This window comes from Podarcis muralis, chromosome 1 (assembly GCF_964188315.1).
Source record: "Podarcis muralis chromosome 1, rPodMur119.hap1.1, whole genome shotgun sequence".
NCBI lineage: Eukaryota > Metazoa > Chordata > Lepidosauria > Squamata > Lacertidae > Podarcis > Podarcis muralis.
Window position 1 is genome coordinate 31,843,838 of NC_135655.1, and position 18,056 is coordinate 31,861,893.

The 18,056-nt window shown below is 44.4% G+C and overlaps 1 protein-coding gene across 2 annotated transcripts in view; it reads right to left on the minus strand.

The window, feature by feature from the left end:
* The window catches only part of VSX2 (visual system homeobox 2), a 29,990-nt gene extending 16,603 nt beyond the window's left edge, over window positions 1-13,387 (minus strand). The window contains exons 1-3 of one of the 2 annotated variants that reach the window (XM_028719890.2): window positions 12,832-13,387; window positions 11,590-11,674; window positions 6,810-6,933 (exon numbers count right to left, since the gene is read on the minus strand). In XM_028719890.2, coding sequence (XP_028575723.2) covers window positions 6,810-6,933; window positions 11,590-11,674; window positions 12,832-13,306 — 684 coding nt within the window. In that variant the 5' untranslated portion in view covers window positions 13,307-13,387. The remainder of the gene's footprint in view (window positions 1-6,809; window positions 6,934-11,589; window positions 11,675-12,831) is intronic. The other variant, XM_028719898.2, reaches the window with a different exon arrangement.
* Between the last annotated feature and the right edge of the window lie 4,669 nt (window positions 13,388-18,056).

The window sequence follows — 18,056 nt, forward strand, 5'->3', positions numbered from 1 at the left end:
GGTGCTCCATGATCTGCCCTGGTCTAGCAGGTTGAGAGAGACTGCTTATATTGAGTCCATAGCTGTCAACGTTTCCTTTTTTTTAAGGAAAATTCCCTTATTCTGAATAGGATTCCTCACAAGAAAAGGGAAAAGTTGACAGCTATGATTGAGTCCCAGCATAAGACCCTGCAAAGCCTCTAAATATGTTTGTTTTTATTGTGGAACATAAATGTCAAAAATAGATTTTACATGTTACAGGAAATTGTACGTGTTGAAGTTAATTTGAAGCATAAGAGGCTGCAGCAGCCTGTTGCTCAGCCTATCTGGAAGTAAGTTGCTTGAGATGACTCTGAGCACTTCCTTGCCCTCAATGCAAGACATGAAGAACAATTTTCTTCTGTCAGTTACGGAAAAAATATGAGCTCAGCTTGGACTTTTGTCTTCAGATAGGTGGTTCCTAAACCTTCCTATGAGCACAGACCTGAACTGGTTTAGAAATTTCCAGTTCTAAGTTTTGTTGCAGAAAGCTGCTATGCTCTTATAAACCAGGAACTATTTTATGGCAACCTATTCAAATGCAATGTCGAGATTATTGGCACTGTTTATGGCGGCATCACTTTCTATGACTCTATTAAAAGGGATATGAAGTTAAATGAGCACAGTAAAGGTGGCACACACCTTGCATACCTGATCACAAGATGGATAGCTGGCATTGCCCCTGCTGCCTGCCAGACACTTGCAGAGGAATGCTACTACAAGGAAAAAGGATTGTTCTGCAATGTATGGGGACTTTTCTTGCCAGTGGCCTTGCTAATTGCTAAGCTATCTGTTAACTTCTTTCTGAAAATACTTATTGATACTACTGCTGTAGGCTAGATACACCTAAATCTGCCCTATTCCACTTCTAGCTGACATATAGCACAAACAGAATTGATAATATCAGTGTGAAACAACAATATTCCAGTTTTTTCTGTAAAACACAGTACTATGTATTGCTGCCTTCCTTTGCCATCATTTAAAAACCTGGATGGGAAATAATGGTATTCATATTAGCCTTAGACCCAGGGCCAACAAGGGGGGACTGGTACGAATTACTGGGCCCCAGCAGTCTGGAAGGGGGCCCCTGAGCCTGACTGTCTGCATATGTTTTTTTGTAATTCTGAACAATATATATATGTATATATTTCATGTTCAATGCATACACAAGTCTGAATAATGGCTTGCGAACTTGTGCCATGAATCAAGCATGTCTGACTCTATACAAACATTCACTTCTGCGCTTTGACAGTATGGCAATGCTGTTTTTCATTCTGTTTTTCCTGCTGCGATTCTTTCCCCACTTCTACCTATAATTTTCCCCCTGTTCATATTCTGAGAAACAATGAAATAACTAACATTCACAAGAAAGTACCATGATTGGATGTTAAACATCCATGTTACAATAATAGAACAGGGGAGATAACTATAATTTTGCTTGGAAATGTTTTCAGAGTGTCTCCAGCCAACATCACTTTATAGCTCTACATTCGTATTTTTGACCAGGACCATTAAAGAGGATATAGCTAATGAAGACTTAATGTCTTGAGAATCTACTCTCATCCCTTCCTCTGACGTGGTCTAAGTGAGATCTAGGGAAGCAAAATGCTTCTGACAAATAGGAGATTGCTCTGTTTTCTCCTCATCATCAGTCAGTGATAGAGTATCACAAAGCAATGGGTTGCAAGAGATGGGGAAAGGGTCAGCATCCTCTCTTGCCAATAAAGAGGCTCACATTAATTGAACTGAAGGTGAAATGATGGGAAAGATGCTTGCATCTCCTTTGCCAATGTCCACCCACCCCGGTCTTCCAGAATCCTTAATTTATTCTTTTCCCCACTACAAGGAGAATTAATGAGGCTTGATTTACAATTAATTCCCTGAACTGATTCTCAGTGTAAAACAAACTTATTTGGAAGTGACATAAACTGCAGACATAAACAACTAACCACTCTCAGACTTGCCCTTTTTTTGGTGGGGCGGGTGTGTGTGACAGAATGCATGAAGTTGAAACAGAAAATTAAATTTGAATACAGCATCATATATTTCACAATGCATTCCTTCTCATTGGATAAGCCATTACCACATTGATTGTGTCTTCTCAGTCTCCTTTTCTTTGGCTCATTCCCTGGACCCTAACCATGCTATAAAAGGCACTGGGTATATTAGTTTCATGTGTGTGAATCTTGGATAATACATTCCAACCATAGCTTCTGACTTTTAAAAGTTCCATAGCCACAAAGTATCTCTCCTTCACACTTCTGCAATATTAGGAAACCACATGTTGGCTCTTATTCCATGGTGGGTACCATTGTCTCCTATGCAAGGGTCATGAGGTAAGTACAGTACTCAGGGTTCAGAAAGGGGGCTCCCTGTTGGCCACAACATTAAGTTCTGGCACATGGGCACCAACACAGCTGCATTGCTTGGAGTATTCTGATGACTATCTGTGTGAGAGCATTGTTCTCACAGTGCAGCTGTAAAGGACCACAATGCTGGGCAGGAGCATATGAACATTCCACCCTGCAAGAGCCTCATGAACTGCTCTGAGCTCTATGGAGCAGAATCAGAGGGAAATGTAACACAATAATGCGTTGCGATTAAAATGATGCCTATTTGGATACTTTTGCTTAAGCTTGTGTGCATTTGTCTAGTCGCCCAGTTAAACTGGAATCTCCTGCCCCCAATATGATACCTGCTGTTAGCCTAGAACCTGCCCTTCTTCTCTCCCAGTAGTGATGTATGGAAGTGAGAGCTGGACCATAAAGAAGGCTGATCGCCGAAGAATGGATGCTTTTGAATTCTGGTGCTGGAGGAGACTCTTGAGAGTCCCATGGACTGCAAGAAGATCAAACCTCTCCGTTCTTAGGGAAATCAGCCCTGAGTGCTCACTGGAAGGACAGATCCTGAAGCTGAGGCTCCAATACTTTGGCCACCTCATGAGAAGAGAAGACTCCCTTGAAAAGACCCTGATGTTGGGAAAGATGAAGGGCACAAGGAGAAGGGGACGACAGAGGACGAGATGGTTGGACAGTGTTCTGGAAGCTACCAGCATGAGTTTGACCAAACTGTCGGAGGCAGTGGAAGACAGGAGTGCCTGTCAGGAGTGCCTTTTTAAAAAAAAAAATGTATTGATTTGTATTGTTTACTTTTTCTCTCTCTTTTTCTTACTTTTTTATGTAATCTTAAACTTCCAATAAATATCATTTAAAAAAAAGAAGAAGAAGACAGGAGTGCCTGGCGTGCTCTGGTCCATGGGGTTACGAAGAGTTGGACATGACTAAACGACTAAACAACAACCCTTCTTCTCAGATTCCTTGCTAACTCAGTGGTATAGCATCTGCTACAGATGTACACACAAGGTCCCAAGTTCAACTCCAGGCATCTCCAGGTAGAAATGGTGAAGTCCCCACATGAAATTCTGAAGAGGTGCTCCCAGTCACTGTAGACCAAGGAAAGAGAACTTGTGGTCCCTTGTTGGGCTACCATCCCCATCATCTCTGACCCTTGGTCATGCTGGCTGGGGCTGATGGGAGTTGGAATCCAACTATGTCAAGAGGGATAGAAAGGCCCCATCTCTGGCACTGTGCTCAATGGAGCAGTGGTTGGACTCAGTATAAGATGGATGCCTAATTCAGGCTGCCATGCTTTTTTATGCATGAGCACATGTGGTGGTCATGCTTGTATGCAGGCAGCAAAACGTCTTTGCAAAAGTAATAAAAGTCAATTAATACTTTTTTAAAAGCTTTCAAAATGGTATGGTCAGTAGTAAGGGACGGGAGTGATGGCCAATACAGGCTACCTGAAATTACATGGAAGCACTAGTCAGTGGGCCCCTATGATATTTCTATAACCACAGTCTCAGAGGTACCTATATATCTGTCTATATCGCTAGCTTATTTGTTTGTTTGTTCATTTTACTATCTCAACAGACATTCCAGCCATACAACACCCAAAGCAGCTAACATCAACCATAGTACTGCAATATTTAAAAGAAAGTATTATATAAAACTCAGTAAGTCAATTAAAATAGTATTTAGCATTTTCGGCTTCCAAACTGACCCAGTCTCATTAAAAGGATCTTCACCTGTCATCTCAAGCCTCATGAAAGTTGGGCATAGACAGGTTTCCCAATGGAGGAGAGGGTGCCACCACCAAGAAGGCCTGACCCTGTTTCCCAGGCAGCCTGTTGTCTTTTGATCAGCAAGTAGGGGTGCATGTCACCCCATGTGGATGTCAAAGCAGTATAGATAAGGAAGGAGTTCTAAAGAACACTGGAGGTGCTAGCTGGGGTAAAATGTGCTTTCCCCAGCAACACAATTTTCCCATTTTAAAGCTAGGAGCAAGCAGTTTCTCCCCAGTAACTGTGCTAGGTGAAAGAACAACAAATGAATAACTGCAAGGCACTCTGAGCACTAAGTAAAACGTGCAGTAGAAAGTCTCTTGGAAATGTGACTGTGTGTGCAGAATTTTCCGCGTGGTCTTCTGGGTCACAGTCATAGGTTAGCAATTGGGGGGGGGGGGCGACAATAAGTTTTAGAAATTTAAGCAATATCCCTGAGTAAAGGAAGTGCACAAGGCACAATGTGATCTCCGATATAAGCCAATATTAGTTGAATGTCGCCAATGACCCTCAAGGACAGGAGTCTCCAGTCCCATTTGAAGCCACGAGAGGAACCAACCTGGCACACTGCAATCACACACACTTTATGTCTTGTTACCACAAAGATTGACAAATTGGAAAGAGTTCAGCAGAGAGCAACCAAATGATTAAGGAGCTGGAGAGAAGGTGATTTATGGTGCATAATTTAAGTAAACAGTTTTATAGCGTCGACGGGGGAGGGGGTGCTATAGGAAGGTGGAAGCCCAAGGGATGTTGGGGGGGGGAAGGGTTAGGAGAAGAGTATGCAAATATCCAAAGCAAGGAAACCCAATGAAGTCGCAATTAATGTGACAAAATATTAAAAGATGGTAGGTAAGGGCTGATGCTGTGCTAGTATCCGGGGGGGGGGGGGGGCGACTCATGAAATAATGAGTGGTTTCCAGCAGGAACTCTCAACAGGATTCTGCCAGCTTTGGCTCAGATTATTAACCCGCACCATGTTTTATGAATGCCATATTAGTTCATAATTTCCTGATGCTGTCACCACTCATTTGCAAGCGAACAAGTGAGAAGCGGCCAGAGTTCAGTAGTGGCACACATGCATTGCACACAGGTCACGGGCTCAGTCTCTTGCATTTCCAGTTAAAAAGCAGATCAGGTAGCAGGTAACAGGGAAAGGCTTCTACCTGAGACAGGCAGACAACACTGGGCTAGATGGACAAACTGCCTGGCCTGCTATAAGGCAGTTTCCTATGTTTCAGTGCTATTGATGCTTGAGAGCTCTGATCTGCGGTAAGACATGAAGCGCTGTATGCTGTCATTGGTACAACTGTATCCTGTACAAGGGAAGTAGCACAGATGCATTCTGTTTTGCTGCCCACATCAGTCGCAACCTCACCGAAAGCCCTTCCACCATTATCTCAAGCGTAGAGCAGTGTACCCATGAAAGGTGACCGAGCAACTGGAATGCTTTTTAGCTTGCAGCAAACATTAGCTGCCCCACTCTTGCCATGTAAGAGTTGTGCGTCACATGACATCTCAGTGCAAGACCACTCTGCCACACACCACCCTGTACTGGCATAAGACCCAGGATCAGCTGAGGCAGTCAGCAGCACAGCACAGGTCATGACTTTGCAATGATTTGCCAGCAGAGGGGCTCATATAGGATTAAGCTTTAAGGCTGCAATTTTTAGAAGGGTAGGTCCACAGTTAAGCACTAGCAGAATGCACAACTTAAAGAAATCAGTACAATCAGGCAATAGATTTGTTAGCAGGAAAAAAAACCCCGCCAAAACCCATGGTGGGCAGTTCTCACATTGTTACAAATTTTAGCTTCCTTAAGACTAAACCGTTGGCAGTCAGTGATAGTGACTTTTGCTAATAAACCATTTTTTGGTTCTACTTTAGGGAGCAGTCCTCGGCCTTAGGGCACAATCCACACACCATTACAGTGAATAACAAAACACTTCTTGATTTTACTAGGAATGAATTTAACTCATAAAATTATTTTCCAAATAATAAATACGTGGCATGTTCAGTTCAGGTCCGGTTTTCTGTTAGATGGTAAATTTATGTTGGGCTTTTTTACTTCAGATTGTTTCTTAATATACAAAACAGAGACCTTCTACTTTAAAAAAGAATGTCGGGAAAAGAGTTCTACTCTAGCCTTCTCCAGAACAGTGCATTAAAAAAAAATAATCTACGGGAATTTTATTTTATTGTATGGAGAAGCATTCACTCACGTGAGCTTCCACTTACCAGGTTTCCAGCAATCCTTTGCTTGGGACACAATTCTGCTTGGGTTCCCTTTTTTAACCATTTCCTTCCTCACGGATAGATCCTGAGCCCTCTGTACTCATGCCACTTCAACAAGGATACTTTTAGCCTTTTTCCCACACTACACTTCCCTTCTCAGGATTTTTCTAGTTTACGTGTCTCCCTGTATAATGCATCTTACTATAAACTCGGGAGCAAACAATGCAACCTGAGACACAAAAAGACCATACCAATTGAGGGTTATTTTCTCATGCACAGTTGATAATTAGCTCTTGAGGATCTGGGTTGCAAGAAAACTGTTTAGGGCTGATACTCTATTTCTGTCTAAAAGGATACATTGTCCTTTCTGAAGAAACTAAAGAACATGAAAAGGAAAATTAGTATCATGGGGGTCTCATAGCAGTACAATTACCTGTATCCTGTCTTCAGGAAGTTCTGTTTTCATTGCCAGCATCTCCCTCGCATAGACATCAGGATAATGGGCCTCATTGAATGCTTTTTCCAGTTCCTCCAGTTGATAGGATGTGAAAATTGTCCTGAAGGAAACAAAACTAACTGATGAAAAAGTAAAAATGAAACTAAATGTTGGACTATCCTAAACGGGCGAAGGACCAAAGGGAAAGCTTAGAGAGTGGGTAAAATATATTTGATTATTGATTTATTGCATTAACATCCCATCTTGTTCCTCCAACTAGCTCAAGGTGGCAAACTTGGTTCTCCCTCTCCCACAACAACTCTGGGACCATGTACCCAGTGAGCTACATGGTCAAGTTGGGTCTTAAACCTTGGTTCCCCAGGTTGGGTCCCAACACTCTAACCACTACACCATGTTGCCTCCTATATGTATCTACAGATGGATAGACAAAAGCCATAGGAAGTAAAGGTACGTAGAGAGAGAAAGTTCACCATGGTTATGATAAGCAAAGGTAAGCACTTTGCTGTCGAATCCTACCCACATTTTGTCTGCTGCATCCCTCTTCACTCAGTGGGGTACTCTCAAGTAAGTGTGCATAAAATGGCTAGCTTCAAGTCCAATTTATTGAAATGGAAGAATTAACTATGTCTCCAAAGCCCTCCAGCTGAATTGAAAGCGGAGGCCTATCCATAAAGTATATTAACAAATCAAAGTGGGAGACAAAAGCAAAACTCTCAACACATGGAGAATGGGGCTATTATTCAGAAGGAAGCAAAGGGTGAGGGTAGTTAAACAGAAATAAGTTTGGCACTTGATTTTTTAAAGCTTTAATAAATGGGTAGTCTTAGATTCCTGCTTCTCTTCATTGTCAAGAAAGACATCACAAAAACAAACCAATTTGTAGCAGAAGCTACTCAAAAGATTTAAATTAGGGGAAAGCACCACCTCATAGAAAGTCACAGGAGGGGGGGGACAAGAAGTAGCACCCCCAAACACCTGCTCAGCTTCTACAGCCAAAAAATGTGGAGTCCCTATAATTTTATTTTTCATATCAGTATCCCCACCAATAATTCAGAGTGGCATACATGATTATCATCTATACCATCTCACTGTATATATGCTATGGTTTTTTACTGTAAATAGAATGCTATTGCAGATAGAATCTGTCTTTGCTTCTCTGGCATTGTGAGCCTAACCACCTTCACTAGGATGTAAGCTCATTTGCAGTCAATAGTGCTTGCTATCAAATAAATGTGTTTTAGACTGGATTCAGCTTCTCACGTATATATCTTAACCATAGAGTGTCCAAATATATGTACATCTCTATTGGTAATTACACATGTTAAGAATTAAACTTGTTATGTTCTTCAGGCTATCATTTTGCCTTTCTTTTTTAAAATAAAAATAAAGGTAATCTTTTGCTATATGTTAGCAAAATAACAATAAGGCTGCTGGCTTGCTGATTTGGTTAGTCACTATTACAATAACAACTAAACTGATAAGAGTTTTGGATCTTTTAAAAAATTACTTCCATATTATTATTAGCAGTACTTCTGTGAAATGTAACACTAAAGCAGAACCCTAACAAAATCTGGCAAATTCACTACATTTGAATCCAGCTCGTGACTCTTAATTCTGTAAGATGTAGTTTTCAGTGTCAGAAGACATGCTTTAAGTTGAAAAGACTTTGTTTTGCTTGTCAATACCTATAGGGAGTGGCTTCATGTGGAAGGTTGGATTTTATGGCAAAATGCAAGTTTTAAAGAATAAAAACCATTATTTGCTTTTCTTTCTTTCTTTCTTTCTTTCTTTCTTTCTTTCTTTCTTTCTTTCTTTCTTTCTTTTTTGCAATGCAGCATTCATATCAGCATTTTCAGCTGCAAATATTATTTCAACACCAGTGCACAGCATGCTATGTTTGGCATTTAAATGGATGGGTAACAACACCATCCCCTCTTTTATAATGTTGAAAGTGCCCAGCCTATCTCACATCTGCCAGTCTTCCTTTTTTTATATAAATGACCTGAGCACCACATAGATTCCCTAACACTTTACAACCTAAGTAAGTACCACCAGTGCCGTCAGCAGTTTAGCTGTGCTGTGGACAGCATAGTAAGTAGGACTTCACCTCTTCAAAACAACGAATTTCATACGAAAGACACACTTCTCCCACGTTTATCTATTCCAAAGTCCTCCTCACAGACAGGCACACTCCCAAAACGATCGTCTGGGACTGGAAACAAACGGAAGCACAACTGGAGTTGAAGAAAGATGCCTGCAGAGCAGACAGGTTCCTTTCATGCTCCTGTTGTGCCGCAAATCTGAATGAGCATTAGGCTATCCGCACCAATTTCTGATGCATGGCAGCCCTCTGGTTCTGTGATTAATCTACCTAGGAAGCAGTCTGCATTACAATATTGTAGTTCATCCAACTCTCTCTCTCTCTCTCTCTCTCTCTCTCTGTGTGTGTGTGTGTGTGTGTGTGTGTGTACACACGGATGCAAGCAAGCCCAAATAAATATGAAATAAAAACCTGCACCCCTGAAGAAATATAGCATCCAGAGGAGAAAGAAATCCAAGTCACTTAGTAAAAATAAAAGAAAATGTAGTCTGCAAATTTCCAATAAAGCACCCAATATGCTCTCAAATCACCTCCAAGCATTTTAAATCCAACGCACTGTATCAAATCAGTAACAGTGTTAACAGAAAGACCTTGTTAATACAAAGGATATATTCTACGATCAAGCGTTTGTATTAGTTCTTTAACTGGTAGAGTTTGGGGTGTCTCTCCCCCCCCAAACGGAATCACAGCCAATGCGAATACAGCAATCTCGTTTAACCATTCGATATCCTTCTCTCGAGGCAATTTGAAGACTATTTCTTCTGTATCGTCATTTGGGGAAATTGCTGGGGGCGGGGGGGGGGGTAGAGACAACACAACTCTCCCACTTTTCTTGCAGGATAGTTTTCCTGTCAAAAATAAATGGCAGAATGCGCCTTTCTGAAATGCATACTTAAATTTCGTTTTTTTTAAAAAAAATCACCTTAGTCCACTTTGTACCAACAACCTCTCAAAAACTGTTGTTTACAAACCTCAGTAACAGAGACATTTCTAGTGTCTCTCCATTTTGCAACTACTTGTTGGAGAAGTATTTAATTATAGGTGAATTAATTGTTGTTGTTTTTTAAAAAACCAAATATACTGGACAATGTAAATACTGTACACCTATTGGAAGAAGAAAAAACAACTCCTGAAATCACTAAGAAATTCAGCACTTGATTCCAGCTCTTTTCTGGATCCAGAAAGGAAACGTGCTTCGATTTTAAACTGGATCTAAACGGCGAACCAACCCACACCGTTGTATCAGTCCAGTTCATCTGGGAAGTTCTTGTTCCCCATCTGCTTTGACCTCATCAGTCAAACGGAAGCATCCGCTTTGCCACGGCAATTGCACTGCTTAAGGAAATATTGAACCCTTAATTTGCCCTTTTCCTCATTCTAGCCAACCTTTCACGGGAAAGTTCTCGTAATCCACAGGCACTCCGCCGCTTAGCAAAATTGATCTAATTATTTCCCCAAACCGGGTCCGAACAGATGCATTGCTGTCCAATTGTCCTGAATTTCAGGAATAACAGGATCGCCACTGGCTCGCTTGGGAATATTTTCCTGGCCACCCCTGCAGTCCTACCAGCTACTTTTGGAAAGAGGACCGCGTCCCCCTTCCCTGGAGGCAAAATGACAGGGCCAAGTTGCCCCTCCGAGACTGTGACAGATCTGGGAAGGGAGGTTAGACCTCCACAGAAGACGTCTTCACTTTCCTTTCCTTTCCTCTCTCCCACATCTCCTGTTTGCAAACTGTCCTGTCAGCTTGCGGAACATTTCGAATACTTTATTGCTAGACACGGAAATTGCAGAAGCATTCTTTGCCGAGGGGGGAGGAATATAAATTCATCGCACAAACCACCCTTGATCTCCCGTGTTGTTGCTGTTTTCCTGAGCAGATGCCAGCCATATCATTTTATAGGATGCGTTTCAAAATAACATCTCTCTCGCACACACAAACAACCACCCGGAGGTTCCGGTTGGGTCAAAGCACTGCTTTTTAAAGGGTCCCAACACATGCAAAAAAAATATATTCCCTAATTTATTTCGCTTTTTAAAAGAGAGAAAGAAACAGCCCAAGAGATCCCTGGAGAATGAGGAATGCAGGGAGAGGTCCCCGAGGACGGCTTCCCCACCCAACCCCGGTGCTGCGTCTTTTATGACAATGGACCACTAGGCAAGGAAGCCGGATTACAACATAGGGGGAAGGAGAAGGGCGGCTCACGGGGAGAAGGGAAAGTGCCACCGTGCAGCCGGTGGGATCAGCCAGGGCGAAGGAGACCCCCCTGGCTTCTCTTGGGTCGGAGGTTTCAAGACAAAACAGCACCCAAAGGCCGAACAAATGCATCGAGAAGCGCGGCCTCCTCCCTGAGCTGCGCCTCGGGTCCATCCGAGGAGATGCTGGTGGAGGAGACAGAGGACTCCGTTGGGATGGAGGACCCAGAGAAGGGCGCAACTCTCCTTGGCGCATCTCTGCAGCTCCCCTCTCCGTCGTCGTCGTCCCAGCCCCACACCCACCCGCGTGCACAAGGTGATGGGGGGCTCGATCCTGACTCCCTGGATCCTGAGGCCCAAAGGTAGAGACTGTGAGGGCAGGCCAGGTAATTGGGGTGGGGGGGGTGGGGAGATCCTCCCTCTCCGCCTCGCGGGGCTCCCGAGCAGCGTCCGCCTTACCTGTGCCGCCTCTTCTTCCGCTTCTTGCTCTGGCTTAACGAGGATTTGGACATCTTTCTGTCGCTGGACGAAACATCCTCGGAATCTGGGGACACAGAAAGGCGGCAGCGATGGGGACCAGAGCTCCTGGAGGGGTGTGGGTGTGTTCGGGTGAGTCTCCCCTCCCGGCTCCCCGAGACGCTCCGGGGTGCGAGGCGAGGGAGTCTCGCACTCACACCTCGCTTCGGATTTCCCCGGATCGGGGGATCGGGGCGCTGGTCTCGTGCGATCGACTCAGGGTTCGTTCCCTGGCCGGGTTCCCCCTGGCAGCGCTTTGCATCCCGAGGACGCCTCGCTCTCTGCGCGCTCTTGGCTTCTCTTTTCTCCCTTCCAAACTCGAAGGCCAGTTTCGTTTCCAAGCCTTATGCGACATTTCTCCCCCTTCGAAATGTCAATTTTTTAAAAAAGAAAAAAAGTATTTATGACTTTAAAAGAAAGTCGATGGCGCATCGCCCCAAAGCTTGCAATTTGGAGGATCCTAGTAAATCTTATCGCCCCTATATTTAAAGGACAGGGCAAGGAAAAAATGGATTTTGAACCAGGCGAGCTGGAACACAAGGAAGGGTATTTATATATTAGACACTCTAAAATAACTTTTGCCGTTTCTCCTAATTTTTACCCGTTTAAAATTATTCTGAATTATTATTATTCGTTTGGAAACCGGCCATTGCTGTTCATATTATTTCCTTTTATTCCCTTGGCGCTTATGGTAACAAATCGGGACCTTGAGCCCCGACCGCGCTACCTTGAACAGCGCCGGTCCCCGCGTTTCGATCTCATCCCTTCAAAAGGATGGAAACCAGCGGCCGGTCCTGTGTTCGAAAGTCGCCCCCTCTCCCTGCCTCCGGAGGCCCCCGCCCCCTTCTCCTTGGCCCCCGTCGATTGTCTTTCGTTATGCTTTTATAATGACCGCAGTCTGGGCAAGGAGCTGCTGGGCCACTTTCTCAAAAAGCCGCGATCTGGAAGAAGCGGAGATCGCTGGCGATGGGAAGGCAAGAAGAGCCTGTGTTGGCCCGAAGGTGGGGGACGGACCACCCCTCCAGACCTGGGAGTCTCCCTCCTGGGTCGGCTGTGTGGGGCTGCCTAGCCTGGAGGGCTCCCTCACGGGGTTGCAGCCGCGGCCTCCGGCTTTCCTGAGGCTGGATCTCTCTCTCTCTCTCCCGGCTGCCCCCTTCCTCGCCCGCCCCACGGCTCTGCCTCTACCTGAGCTGGCCGTCTGGCTGGTGTCGAGCTGCGCGGGGCCTCGGCCCAGCGGCTGCAGGTGGACGCCGGGCGGGTCGGCCAGCACCTCCAGGAAGGTGGGCTGCGCGTAGAAGCCGGGCAGGCTGCCGGCGCCGAGCAAGCCCATGCCCATGCCGCCCACCCCGGCGGGGCTGAGCACGGAGCGGGCCGCCAGCAGGTGGCCGGCGGGCAACGAGTCCAGGGCCGTGCGAGGGTGCGAAGGCGGCTCCTTGTTCAAACCCAGGATCTCCTGGATGCCGAAGCCGGTGCAGCGAGGCGCCGCGGGGCCCGAGACGGGCTTGGCCCCCGCGGCGACGGAGCCCACCGGGGCCCCTGCCGCCCCTGGGGGGCCCGAGGCTGTGGGCGGCGGCGGAGGAGGAGCAGGCGGCGCGCCGTCGGGGGCTTTGAGTTTGGCGGGCAGGCTGTGGGCGAGCGCGTCGCCCGCTTTGCCCGTCATGCTGCGGCTGGTCCCTGGTGCCCGCTCCGGGGAATGCTCGGGAGCCCCCGCCTCAGGCCCCTTTTATACGCCCAGCCTGGAGCCCGAGCGGGGTCAGAGCCCAGCAGCCAATCACAGGGACCAGCCGCGATTAGGAATTCCAAAAAGCCCAATATGCGGGGGGGGGGGCGGGGAGGTGAGGAGACAGAGAGGAGGAGGAGGGAGAGGAGGGGGGAAGACCCGTCGCGGGGGGGGGGGCGAGAGGGAGGGCGGCCTGGGGCGCGCGGGCAGCTGCGCGCAGAGATAGTGCCTGAGCGGCAGGTAAGACGCCCGCATGGCTGCCAGCAACGGAGGGCAGTTTGTTGGGTGTCGCTCTGGAGGGGTCGGAAAGGGGAACCCGCCGCGGCCGCTTGAAGAAGCTCTGGATGTGACAGGTGGGTGGGAGACCCCCCAGCAGCCAAGAGGCGACTCTGAGGCAGAGCGGGAAGGGGTCTGGCTGCCTCTCCAAGAGCAGGGCCCTTGCGCGCGCGCCCAGGGTGAGATGAGAAAGGGCGGGAAGGAGGGAGCCCCGCGCAGTGCTGACAGGAAGGCGGGCGGGCGAGCCTGAAGGGGCCTTTTCCTGGAACATGGTCGGTCAGCGGGCTCTGAAGGCTGCAGCCCTCGCGTGAGAAGTGGGGTGGAGGCCGCGGGGAGCGGAGCGGAAGGGAAGGCGCAGCGAGAGGAGCCGAAGCGTTTCGTTGCCTTGGTTTGACGAGGCGAGCGCGGCGCGTCTTATAGAAGTCACGGCGACGGTTCCCTCGCCCAGTTCACCAATGAAATCATCCCAGTTCCTTAGAGGGTTATTCAAATCCGAATTCACACCTCTTCTTCTTGTTGTTGTTCTCTTTTTTTAAAAAAAAGAACGAATCGCCGCGTAGGCAGGCAGGTGGGCTGATCGGAGACTTTGCAGTTCGTTGTACAAACTTTGGCAGCCACGGGTGCCTTTTCCCAGTTATCAGTTTCGCAATTTGGATCGTTTGGAGAAAATAACTGGGGAAAGATATCGAAATGTAGAAAGAATGATTTCCATATCGAAACATGGAAAGGATCTTGTGGTGTGTTTAATTATACGTTGAAGAGTGGCAGATAATAATAATAATAAAAAAAACAGTTTGGAAATTCGTTCACAGGAATCACTGCAGCAAACTGGATTTGTGGTGGCATGGGAAATGTGCATACTTCGCGTTCTGTTTTCAATAGCTGCTGCAACTATAATGCAAGATGAAATGTACAGGTGCCATTTTGAATGAATGCGAATGAGAAGCCAATGTGGAACAGAGGGCGAAAGCAATTCAGTACTAGCGCCCATCTAAAAAATAAGGGCTGCTGCTTGTCTTGCAGTAATTAGCCTTCCATAATGCAAATTCAATGCTATCCTTTTAATACTAACATTGTTAAAGGTGGATTCTTGGAAGCAAAACGAATAACCTAAGTTGAAAGAAATCATATGAACCAAACTAAAAGCAAACTATAGTTTACTTTTATCGACTATAGATCAAAGGTCTTCATTAAACTTTTTAAGTAAAAGCTTTGTACTTTCAAAATTTATTGCACCCAGAAAATTTTACTAAATCATTGTTTAGCCAAAAAGTAAGGTTTTCAACGGACATTTTAAAGTTTTGCACCCGTTTCCAAGGATGTGATATTCTGTATTGTGAAAATTATAGTTCATCTCCTGTGCTGAATCAAATCTTATTTAGAATTGCATACAGTTTTTAAAATAACTGACATATACTTCTTTTAAAAAATACATTTATATTGATATCCATTCATTTTATATTAGTGGAGGAGGTGGAAATGAGTCACAGTAAAATATCCAATTTTCTAATTGGTTGTGTGTTCAAATATTCAGCCAAGTAAATTAATAGTAAGATTTGATTTGGAAACACAAACACATCTTGTTTGCTTCTGCCCTAAAAGCAAAATTTAGTTGAAAGTTATCCATGAGCACAGGAGATAATCAGATTTGAACTGAAATTATATAGTCTAACACCTCACCCATTCTTCAGATATATTAAACCCCTACATATAGTAAAGGAAAGAATCTTCAGGGGACAGGGGACATTGCAGAATATAAAGGATCGTTTTGTTTTCTAGCTTCTCTGACGAAGCTCCTGGTTTTCTGCTATATCCAGCTGCTGCCTTTTGTTTTATGCTTAAATTATATAAACTGCTCAGGAAATGAGGTTTTTTTGGGTTTTGTTTACAATTTTCAAAGTTTTCCTCCAAACAACTTCATGCAACACAACATTCCTGTGCTGATAGAATCTTTGTGTAGAATCTTTGGCGATCACTCATAGCCGAGTAAGATTGTCTTCCATGAACATGGTCTTAACAGTGAGTCTGTAAGTAACTGTGGAGGCCAGTTCTGGATCCACATGTCCTTCCACAGTGGGGACATGGGTTTCTAGGCTGGAGCTGAACACGGTGAAGGTTTGCCAAATGTGCCTTCCTCTTAGCATGTTTCTCCTTTTCATCCTGAGTTAGAGTGTCTTCAAAGTCCGTAACACCTGTGGTAAAGGCTGTTCTCCAATTGGAGTGCTCGCAGGCCAGTGTTTCCCAATTGTTGGTGTTTATACTACATTTTTTTTTTTTAGATTTGCCTTGAGTGAGTCTTTAAACCTCTTTTGTTGACAGCTAGCATTATGCTTTCCATTTTTAAGTTTGGACTAGAATAGTTGCTTTGGAAGACGATAATCAGGCATCTGAACAACATGACCAGTCCAACAAAGTTGATTTTGAAGAATCATTGCTTCGACAATGGTGATCTTTGCTTCTTCTTCTTCTAGTACACTAACACAAGTGTGTCATAAGATAGATAGATCAATCAATCCTAGGACTTGATGTGAGAGCATGTGATACAGCCACCTGACTGAAATGAGTGTCTGCTCAGTACCTGGGTGGGAGATTGCCTAGGAATTCCATGATGTGGGAAATAAATGTTCTGAATAAATAAATTTAAGAAACCACGCATGTGAGCGTGAGATAAGACAAAAGAATTACTACTGGAATTCCTACATAGTTCCTGCTAATCTAACATTTACCAGGCATCGCTCATTTGTTTTCATGTTTGGATCTACAACCATGAGATCTAGATATACATTTAAAAACAAATTAAATGGAAACTAAGATTCCCAGGACTATAAATAGGGAGCCACATTTTGTTAGAACACTAAATAGCTAGATAGCTTCCAGAATCCTCTCAATAGCTTGGTATTTTCCTTGATTCATATGCTTGATCTGTTACAAAAAATCTTATTGTTTTGCTAACGAAAGTGTTTTTGCATATAGTAAGTCACAAAAGTTTGATGTGTGGCTTTCCTCATAAGAGATCTGGGGGGTGGGGGGTGGGGAATCTCTGCCTAAAAGCTGAATCTGGAATCCTACTGTCAAACAGCAATCCAGAATAACAATAAAGTGTATCTTGGCAACTGCTTTACACTCTCACATGTGCCATTCCAGGTATGTTCAGCAAGGCCACCTGTTAAAAACAATGTTCTTTATAATAACAGATTTAAGTAACAGTGCCATCTACTGGCAGCTAAATAAATAATCACACCATGCACCCCTAAGCACTTTATTGTTGCCCAGCTAACTTTGAATGAATTCACCAAGACAGCTGGGTGTTGTTGTATTAATGCCATGGCTAGTTTATATATCACTGCTAAGAAGGGCCTTAATGAAAGTACTTTGTAAGAATTATTTTGTGGGGGTAGAATAAATGCAATGGCCAGAATCTAACACAATGGGCTTTCCATGAGCTTAAGAACATTTCACTCTGTGTTGGAATGGGCTGTGAACAGTAGAATACAAAATTTTGGTTCTTCTTATCACCCACTATATATCTAATTTAGGAAGAGAACTGTTGTTCTTTGGTGACAAGAAGCTTAGTGTTTCTTTGGAATCTAAAAAGCAAAAAGTATAGTTTCTATCTAGGAAGCCATTGCTTTCCAAGCTTCAAAAGGCATTTAAAAAACAACCATATATGATATCTAGCCATGCCCTGGATGCCTGCATTTCTCAGCAAAGACACATGGACACATTTGCCACTCACTTGCTTTTGGCACTTGATAGCAACATGAATTTGTTAATTCATTCACTCTGATTCAGATGAGAACCTGTGCATTATCCTGAGCCAGCTGACACCTAAAGATAAAAAAAAAAGCATTTGTTTCCACTAGGCAGTATAATGGCATTCTGATGGAAGTACTGTGGGGGGAGAGGGAAAGAGAGAAGGCTGTAATATGGCACAATACAACCAACCTTCTTAACAGTAGTAAACTTTGGGCTTAAACCAGAACTCTGGTTTCTCACTGAAGGAGACAAATATTTCATAATGCTTTAGTAGACAGACTCCAGGTGGGGAAAGTATATGGATCCTTTAATTCCTGAATGGTTATGGAGACTGGCTTACTTGTGGCATTTGTATGCTGCCCCGTGACATAAAGTTATCTGGGCGGCTTATAATAAATAAGTAAGAATACAACTGAATACAATGCAAGACCTAACACCATAAAATCAGAAGCAACATAAATACAGCAAAGACAAAACTCGCCACATCCCCAAAGTTAAATAAGAGTTTTGAAAACCAAACTATGCAAGTTATTTATAAGGCCTTGCTAAACAGAAAAGTCTTTATAGATTTTTATTTTTTATAGGCTGCCATCAAAGTTATCACAAAAATGGTACCAGGTAAAGCTCATTGAGAAGGCTGCTCCATAACCAGGGTGCC